The sequence below is a fragment of the Microtus pennsylvanicus genome, chromosome 2 (genome assembly GCF_037038515.1).
Source record: "Microtus pennsylvanicus isolate mMicPen1 chromosome 2, mMicPen1.hap1, whole genome shotgun sequence".
Classification (NCBI taxonomy): domain Eukaryota; kingdom Metazoa; phylum Chordata; class Mammalia; order Rodentia; family Cricetidae; genus Microtus; species Microtus pennsylvanicus.
The window spans coordinates 99,709,477-99,718,871 of NC_134580.1; the positions used below are offsets into that span (position 1 = coordinate 99,709,477).

The 9,395-nt window shown below is 47.7% G+C and overlaps 2 protein-coding genes across 23 annotated transcripts in view; one reads left to right on the forward strand and one right to left on the reverse strand.

The window, feature by feature from the left end:
- Ppip5k1 (diphosphoinositol pentakisphosphate kinase 1) overlaps positions 1-6,748 on the reverse strand; it is a 47,987-nt gene extending 41,239 nt beyond the window's left edge. For 17 of the 22 annotated variants that reach the window (XM_075961943.1, XM_075961945.1, XM_075961940.1 and 14 more), the window contains exons 1-8: positions 6,637-6,748; positions 2,497-2,593; positions 2,053-2,227; positions 1,503-1,698; positions 994-1,084; positions 696-781; positions 235-389; positions 1-102 (exon numbers count right to left, since the gene is read on the reverse strand). In XM_075961943.1, coding sequence (XP_075818058.1) covers positions 1-102; positions 235-389; positions 696-781; positions 994-1,084; positions 1,503-1,698; positions 2,053-2,199 — 777 coding nt within the window. In that variant the 5' untranslated portion in view covers positions 2,200-2,227; positions 2,497-2,593; positions 6,637-6,748. Of the gene's footprint in view, positions 103-234; positions 390-695; positions 782-993; positions 1,085-1,502; positions 1,699-2,052; positions 2,228-2,496; positions 2,594-2,947; positions 3,004-5,460; positions 5,585-6,104; positions 6,195-6,369; positions 6,499-6,636 lie in introns of those variants that run through there. The other 5 variants (XM_075961941.1, XM_075961928.1, XM_075961931.1 and 2 more) reach the window with 4 other exon arrangements.
- Positions 1-9,395, forward strand: part of Serf2 (small EDRK-rich factor 2) — a 233,729-nt gene that overhangs the window by 127,043 nt on the left and 97,291 nt on the right. The gene's annotated exons all lie outside the window — the stretch shown is intronic.

Below are 9,395 nucleotides of genomic sequence, written 5' to 3' on the forward strand. Positions count from 1 at the left end.
CTTAACATCTGTGCCATCTGTTGGCATAAACTCCTCATAGATGTATGATCCTGTCTTCCGGACGCTGCTCTCGGGAGAGTAAACACTGCTCCGACTGCCGATCTTGAGGAGGAAAGAAAAGGAAAACAACATTGCCTCCATCTCCAGGCTTTACCCACAGATCCCTTCTCTCTTCCCAACAGCCTCACTCCGTCCTTTACTCTGACTTCCCAGATGCTCAGATGTCTCCCATACCTTACGAAAGAGGCGCTGGCTTCCTCCTCCAGCAGAGCTGGGGTAGTAGATATAGACATTATGGTCCTCCGCACTCACTGGCTTCTCCACAAAGGGCTTGGGAAAGACAGCTCCATTGACCTCCACCTGGTCTTCACCTTCTATCAGGCTGCACTCTGAAAGATGGGCGTGGGATCGTTCTTAGGAACTAAGGTTGGAGAGTATCTCCAACTCCTGTTTCCCTGAGGTTTTAATCTATACAACCTTTCACATTTTATGACCATGTCCTATAACAGATACGGCAATGCTTATATATGGCATTTAGATATGATAATATCTATATAAAAGTTCAACGGCTCTGTCTAAAGACCCACAACTCTACCTATAATCCAACTGTCAAAGGCCCATACAGATATGTCTAGAACAGAAGTTTAAGGAACAAATACCGGGCTAAAATCATGGAAATCAAGGCAGTTACTCACCCTCAGGACAGGCGGGGTCACGGTTGAGAACGGCATATCTTGGCAGATCAATACCCTCCTCCTGCAGGATCCGGTACACCTCCCTCCTGTCAACCCCCCCAAATAAATTAGCCATGTAGGAAAGGTGGGGATGACAAAGGGAAAAGGCTAGACATTTTATTTGCACAGGGAACTATAACTCAATATGAAATGGGACAAAAAAATGAAGCATGTTTGCTTCACTGTGCCACCCCAGAGTAGGCTTCCTAAAGTGGGCATTTCAGGGCCACCCACCCCTCTGGTCCACAGGAAGCTATACCTATCTTGGATGTAATACTGCATGGCCAGATCATTGATAAGGAAGGGGTTTCGAAGCTTGGAGTAAGCAACAGCTTTGTCCAGAGGAAAGCCTGCGAGGGAGAAAGAAATGGAGAGATCAAAGAAAGTCAAAGAGGCAGAGTGAGAAGCAGCAGGACAGACTGTGACCTGCTAGAGACAGCGGCTGCCACTGAGCTCCTCGGACACATCTAACCAAGCACTTATCTGCCCAGTTCCTCAAGTCCGGGATAGTCATCAGGAAAATAAACACAATTACATGTAGGATCCTCCCAGAGATCCAAGTCTATAAGAGAAAGTAAGTGCCTTCACATCATCTTGTGTGGCTGGGATATAGGCTTTAACCTCCGCCTAGCAAATCCTGAAACAGAAGGTAAACTCCCCTTCAATGTTCCCTTGTGTGTGGAGACGCTGACAGCCTCTTACTAAAGGGATAAGAATTCCATCCCCAAACCAGCACCCCACGGCCGGCCTTCCCTCCCAGACCCTAACCTTTGGAGTGGAAAGAAATGAGACAGTGGCAGGACGGCCAGTTCTCCACGGGCTCGTTGAGGATGACGTCTTCTCCCAGGATGACGACAGTCAGGTAGTCAAACCTGCAGAGTCGTTCTAGGATTTGAGTCATCGGCTTGGACTTGGATTTCTTGGTCATGGCACAGATGCCAACAATAATCTGAGGTTCTGGAGGCTACAGAAAAGAAGCGCTCTCAGGAACTCCAGGTTCCCACATCTGTCACCTCCAACACTGCCACATCTTTCTCTGGCCTGAGGGATAAAGGACGCCCACTAGAGAAGAAGCCCGTAGGAAATGTGCTTCTTCAAAAGCAGCAGCGGTGACCAGAAGACAACAGAAGGAGGACGTTTGAGCAGGGGTTTCAGAGAGGCAACTGACCAATCTCTATGGCCCCTCCCCTAGTCAGGATAGAGCCTGTTTACAACAGGGAGTCTGTGCCTGCAAAGAACCGTTGTGTCCAAGCAGTGCAGTAACAGTTCTCTAGGGCAGGGGCCCAACACCAAGCTACGTCGCTTTCCCTAGACTTACCACTTCATCCTCCTCGTCCTCAAGGAGCTCACTGTCACTCTCTTCCATCCTCATGCCTATTCCACAGGTGCCCAAGCCCTCATCTCCAGCTCCGAGGAAGAAGTGGGCCGTACTGCTCTCGTCCTCATTGGCCGTCAATGACCACATCCCCGCCGGAACACCCACTCATCCCGCTCTGCAGAAGTGAGTACCCCATCAGCTTAGAATCCAGCGCCCTTACAGTGGGAAGGGATGGGGTACAGGGAACTAGACAATGAGAGGGAGCAATGATGGGGTACAAGAGGAACAAGAAAGAAAGCAATGGAAAGGACCCATAAGAAAGGAAACTGTACTATGATTTGACATGACTAAAGAGAAGTAAGAGCAAAGCAAGGACTCCTTTTCTTCCCTGTTTACCCCACCCCAGCCAAGAACTGGTAAGAGGATCAGGAGATTAAGCCTTACAGTGCTGGCATGTCCCTGATTCTGCCAGCAGGAAACAATGTTAACTCCAGGCAGCAAATAGAAGAAGCAGTTCTCCAAGGAAGGCTACTGTTGATTCCTACCAAGAGAAGGTTAGAGTGACATTTATTTCAAACACTGGATTCATTCCACAATGTTCCCAGTTCTTTCCACCTCCCTACAGTACCTCCCCAAGCACAGTCAAGGATTCGACTCAAGGGCAAAGGGATGCTCTGACCCCAAAGATCTGCCTTTAAACTCCACCCTCATTACTACCTGCTATTAGCTCAAGAAACATTTCTCCAGGACACCCTCCACGCTAAGCATTGTCTCAGGACACTAACATCTCCTGTGCTTGCCCTTTCTCCTTCACCCACATCATCTGAAAAAACCAGAGAATCAGTCCAAGCAGGGAAGTCTGGTGCTGACTGAGAGGCTGAGAGTAAACACTCACACAGCAGTTCTCAATCCGTTCAAACTACAATCTCCGTGGTCCATCCAGTCCTTTAGTACTGCAAGACCAACGCTGGCCTAAGACAAGGTCTGTGAGAGCAGCAGCTACACTGGAAAAAACGTCCTAAGGCCACACTGGTAAGAACATCTTATGAACTTGGATCAGAACAAGCTGGCAGTTCCACTCTACGTGCATATGCCTCGAGTGTTAATGGAAACTCCAGAGAGAATCCGTCAGGCGACCTTCCTGGTTACTAGAACCACAAAGTGCCACACTGGTTTCTAGTAAGCAGACGGCAGGAATGCCACAAGAAATTCTAAAATGTATATGCTAGCTCAACATCTACCCAGCCCAAACTGTTAGCAGCACAGAGGTGGTTAGGCTGTGGTAAGACTCCCGTACCCACGTGGACACACCCAAGGACATTCTTCCCTTCTCTACCTCATTGTTGCCTAGGGGGAAAACTAAGAACAATCCAGATGCCATAAGGAGAAGAATGGTAGACTCTGATGCAGTATACAGAAAAAAAAAAAAACCCAGATTTTAAAAATGAATGAGGGCCAGCAAGATGGATCAGATGGTGGTACTTGCTGCCAAGCCTAACAATCTTAGTTTGAACCCTAGGAGCTACCTGACGGGGATGGGGGTTGGTGGGGGGAGACACTGACTTCCACAGGTTGTCCTCTGACCTCCACATGTGTGCTATGGATCCACAAACAGACACACTATACACGTAAGCTATATGCAACAGTTTCCTAGTACAAATGCCCAAGATAAACATGGAGCACAACCATTTGCGTAAATAAACACATGCTATTCACGACTGCAGGTGCAGCTAGTACAGGCTCGTGGTTGGTTTGTTATTGTTGCTGATTGCCAGCATTTCTTTGATATGTATGGGTGTTCTACCTGCAGGTGTCTCTGTACACATTCGTGCTGGGAATGGAACCCGGGTCCCCTGAAAGAACAACCAGGGATCTTAATCACTAAGCCATCTTTCCAGCCCCCACTTAGTAGCCATTTAAAAGATAGAATCTGGGTGTGGTGGTGCACGACTTCAGGACCTGAACTTGGGGGGCAGAAGCAGGTGGATCTCTGTGAGTTCAGGGCTGTCCTGGTCTACATTGTGAGTTCCAGGCCAGCCAGAACCACAGTGAGACCTGCCCCAAAACGAAACAAAATATATAATTTTTAAAATGGCATAATTTTAAAAATGGACTGAAAAGACATCAAATCTGTAACAGTAGTTACATTTGAAGAGAAGCGAGAATGGCGGTGAGTTTCCGGCGATACCTATACAATCTTGCCTATAAATAAATGTCTATTTTCAAAACTCCAAAAGATCGGAAGCTTATACACACAAGGCCAGCATTTGCTAATAATGAATTGTAAGGGTATGAGCAACTATTATTATTTTCCAAAAGTAAAATGGAGTCACTCAACAGAAATTTTCCATGTTCCATAGAAGTTCTCAGAAACACTGCCAGCCCCAATGAAGCCAAGAACTCCTTTTGCGAATTAGTTAACGTACAGCGTTTTAAAGGCTTCCATAATTCCTCTCTCCATTTTAATTTTAAAATCTGCCATTACAACGAGGGTTGCAGCTTTGATTAGAAAATTATAGATTTCTATAAACCTTGGCCATCTCGGCCTCCCCATCTCATGCTTCTATTGCTCAACCACAGACAGAACAGGCTGTCTGCAGACACCACTCCTCCTGACTGACAGACGGTCTCTCTGAATTCCCTGTAAGTGACCTAACCGTGGCATTCCCAAAGATACCTCACAGCTTCCCCAATTAGAATTTCATCACTTTCTTTGTGCCTTTTCTGAACCGGGAGCTCTTCCTACGTCTAAGATTCCTTCTCTACTTGCCCTTTAAGTCTTCCCTGTTTGTTTGGGTTTTTTGTTTGTTTGTTTGTTTGTATGTTTTTTTTAAACAATATCCAGCCACGCTCGTGGAATTCTACTAGAACCCTGTGATGGGAGACAATAGGATGGAGAAGTCTGTTCACAAACACAGACTGAAAGAAGATGAAGGTCCAAATTCATAGTTAACAAAGCAAACATAGAAGCCTGGCAGGAATAGCTATGACAAAGCCAGGCTTTATTTGGATGTACTTCTGGGAGAGGCTGGGGTTTTAATGTGGTGTTCCCAAAAAAACACTTTCCTGTTTGATGTGCTCTTTCCCCTTCATGTTCTCCCCAAACTTCGTTGCATAAGAAAGCGACCGACAGAGTCTACACCAGGCTAAAGGGCAGTCTTGCTTTGGAAGGGAGGGAAGGGGTTGGAGGAAACAGAAGGCAATCTAAGGAGCACCAATGCTAAATTAGATCTGGAGAGGGCTAGGGCGACAGCGAACCGAAACTTCTTCAGCTCCTAGAGTGGAGGGCAGTCTGCGTGAATCTCTAATTTCTTGGCATCACCTTGCATTTGATAGAGGCTCCAACAATAGTAAAAGGAAACCAACACAGAAACTCCTCACTCCACCACCAATACGGAATTTTCTCACCTTCAAAAGTGAAGTTCCGTCCCACGCCTCCCTGCCTACTCTTCCCCCGTTGTTTGGAGGCAGTGCCTCACTCTGTAGCTCAGGCTGGCTTCAAACTCAGGGCGATCGTCCTCCCTCAGTCTCCCAAGTGTTGGGATCACTAGCGTGGGCCTCTCTGCCTGCTTCCCACTTCCTTCCGCAGGCGAGTTGAATGTTTCTTACATATTCCTTATTCTGACACCAGTCTTCCATCTGCTGCTGGCGGCCGTTCTCAGTGTAGCTCACTCATCCCGCCTTCTCTCCCCCAATCTGTGATAATGGCTCTTCACTGACTCCCCTAACCTGACTCTCCACACTGACTGCTGCACCCCAATCACTGTTCAATTAATGCAATGAATCCAGCCAATTCTCCCACTCAGGGACTCCCAGAAGTAAACAACACTTCAAAACCTGCACATGAGTCATCACACTGGCTAACACTTTTTTTTTTTGAGACAGGCTCTATGTAGCACAGGATAGCCTTGAACTTAGAATCCTCCTGCCTCAGCTCCAGGGTACACTGGGTAGCATCATTCTCTTAACGTTGAACACTTAATGGCCCCCTACAGCGAGGATCCCCTATAACGAGAGCTCCCTTCCTCCGACTAGCCCTTCTGAAGGCTCACCTCTCCACAGTAATCCATTCCTCAGCAGACCTTCTCCCCTGGCCAGCCAGTCCCTTCCCTCACTCCGCCAGCTTCCAGCGCCCGCTGGTCCTCCCTTCCCTCGGCTTCTCGCGCACGACCCTTTACCTCGGTCCCCTCCCCTGCGATCCAGCCCTGCCCCTCCTCCCAGACTCCCCCAGCCCTGTCCCTGAAAGCCTTCCATCTTCCCGGGGGTCCCCTTATGCCTCCTGCAGACCCCTCCACACCAGTCTCTTCTCCCACTGACCCGCTCGGTCGTCCTCTCTCTCAAGGCGTCGGGTCACGAATCCCGCCCTCCCATCCTGACCGCACTCGCCTCTGCCCGCCCCCGCCGTCCCCGCCTCGCTCTCCCTAGGCTGACATTGAGGCCTCCCGGCTGCGCCTCCCTCCGAAGCTGTCCCCACCCGGGACTACCCACGGCCTCGGGCGCAGGCCGAGCCCCTCGCCGAGCCCACCCTCCCCGATACCGCCCCCAGCCCCAGCCACTCCCCCACCGCCCCCGGCCCGCACTCACCCGCCTCCCTCCGCTCGCGCAGCCGAACCTGCAGGCAGCGACACCTGACAGCGGCCCAATCAAAGCGCGACTTCTTTGCGGTCCCGCCAATCCGCGGAGGGCGCGCACCGGCAACAGTCAGGCTGCGTTGGCCGGAGCTTCAGAGTGGAGGAGGGTGGCTCCTCGTGGCTGCCTGGGGAAATGCAGCCTTATGCTCCTCTGCCTCTTTATTTCCTACTGCGTCGCCAGTCCACAACCTAGACAGAGAGATTAACCATTGACACCAATGGGAGGAAAAAAGACTGAGATGAACGAAGAAGAGGCAAAGTTTGTGACATTGCACCTCCATGAAAAAAAAACCGAGTCTTTTTTTTCTGTAAAGCAAATCCAGGTGTACTATAGGTAGACATAAGGCGAGAAGGTGGAAAGAGAAAAGGTAGGGACGCTGGAGACAAACAGAAACAGATGGGAAAAGTTAAGGGGAGGAATAAAGAGACTGATCTGTGAAAGATATAAGTAAATGGTAGACATGAGAAACCGAGTAAACCGCTTTCTGTCTCTACACTCTGCTTCTTCTCTATTCTCCAGCCTTGGAATCTGAACAGCTACTCTTAACTGTGTAGCTTTGGCGCACGCCTTTAATTCCAGCACTAGGGAGGCAGAGGCAGGCGGATCTCTGTGAGTTTGAGGCCTGCATGGTCTACATAGCTAGTTCAGGACAGTCAGGGCAGTTTCACAGAGAAACCCTGTCTCGAAAAACAAAAACAGGGGCTGAGAGGCTGCCTGCTCTTCCAGAGGACCCAGGTTCAATTCCCAGCACCCACATGGCAGCTCACAACTGTCTGAAGATCCAGTTGCAGGGGATCTGACATCTTCACACCAATGCATATAAAATAAAGTTACATAGGAAAAAAAAACAAACACAGACAAAAATAACTAGCTTTGGGAAATTCGCTTTTCTTCCTGGAGCCTCCACCGTGCTTACTTGTTTTTTTTTTTTTGTTTTTGTTTTTGTTTTTTTGGTTTTTCGAGACAGAGTTTCTCTGTGGCTTTGGAGCCTGTCCTGGAACTAGCTCTGTAGACCATGTTGGTCTCAAACTCACAGAGATCCACCTGCCTCTGCCTCCCGAGTGCTGGGATTAAAGGCGTGTGCCACCATCGCCCGGCCACCATGCTTATTTGTAAGGGTGGAACTAAACACCTACAAGTGCTGTTCCTTGTGACAGTCCGTGGGGAAAGAGATTTGTTTTGACTCAGGGTTTCAGAAATTTTGATCCTTAGCGCCATTGCTTTGGCCATGAGAGAGGCAGAACTTAAGGGTGGTTTGGTAAAAGGCATTTGCTTGTTAGCTAATAGAAAGCAGAGAGGGAGGAAGGGGCAGAGGACAAGATGCGTTGTCCGAGGCATGCCACAGGGACAAACTCTCTCCAACTAGGCCCTACATCCTCCCTTTTACCATGTTCCAATAATGTCATCACATTATGAATCTATCAAGGGATAGATGTATTGATTAGACCAGAGCCCTCAGAATACAATCACTTCCCAAATGTCCATCAGCTGAAAAACAAGTTCCAACACATGCGCCCATAAAGGACATTTCTTGTCTGAACGGGACAGATACGATCATACGAAAGCATGTTCTTCTATGTATATTGTTGTTCTTAAATCTTCATTTAGGCTTCCCTGGTCAGGAGTTTGAAATTCTCCATTTGTTCTCTGTAACTTTAGGGACCTCACAACTTTCCTAGTTATGTGCCTTAACTTACTGACCCCCACCCCCAAGGCCTGCTGAGTGGCTAGAGATGATTCTAAGGACAGTGATAGTTAATGTTCAGACTCATACCTCTTTTGCAACTCCAACCATTGGAGCAAGTAATTACAGCATCTCCCAAGTGTAAAAATTCACCGATTCCACAGAAAATACTCCTATGTTAGAATGATCTAATTCTCAATGAAATAACTTACACTTATAAAGGTTCTCCGTAAGTGTAGGGTTTTGTGGGGTTGTTTTTTGTTTTGTTTTGTTTTGGTTTGTTTGTTTGAGATATAATTTTATTGTGTAGCCTTGGATGTCCTGGAACTCATTCTGTAGACCAAGTTAGCTTTGAACTCACAGAGATCTGCCTGGCTCTGCCTTCTGAGTGCTGGAATTAAAGGCATGTGCCACTGCCACCTCTCAGTTTCCTTGTAATTGTATAGTGCTTTAAAGCAATAAATATTAGTAATGATAATTTTTTTAGTAATGATAACTATTAACAAATAAATAAACTACTATATATATATAGAGAGAGAACTACTTCCCATAAGCAAGAGAACTTTTTTTGCATGTGTGTGGGTGTTTTTTGGTTTTTGTTTTGTTTTTTAGTTTCTTTGGTTTTTCAAGGCAGAATTTCTCTGTGTAGCTTTGGAGCCTGTCCTGGAAATCACTCTGTAGACCAGGTAGGCCTCAAACTCACAGAGATCTGTCTGCCTCTGCCTCCTGAGTGCTGGAATTAAAGGTGTATGCCCCCACCACCTGTCTTGTGTAGGTGATGTTCTCTTCTGTTCTCTGGGCACCAGGTACACAAACATGCAGGCAAAACGGATCCCTTGGAACTGAAGTTATAGACAGTTGCCCGTCACTATGTGGTTGCCCGGAACTGAACTCAAGTCCTCTAAAAGTGCCGCCACTGAGCCATCTCTCCAGTTCCATGAGGTAATTTTTTTTAAATGATTGACATTAGATACCTGACAGGGTCTCACAAAGAATAAGGAAAGTACACGAATATATGACTTCTCAG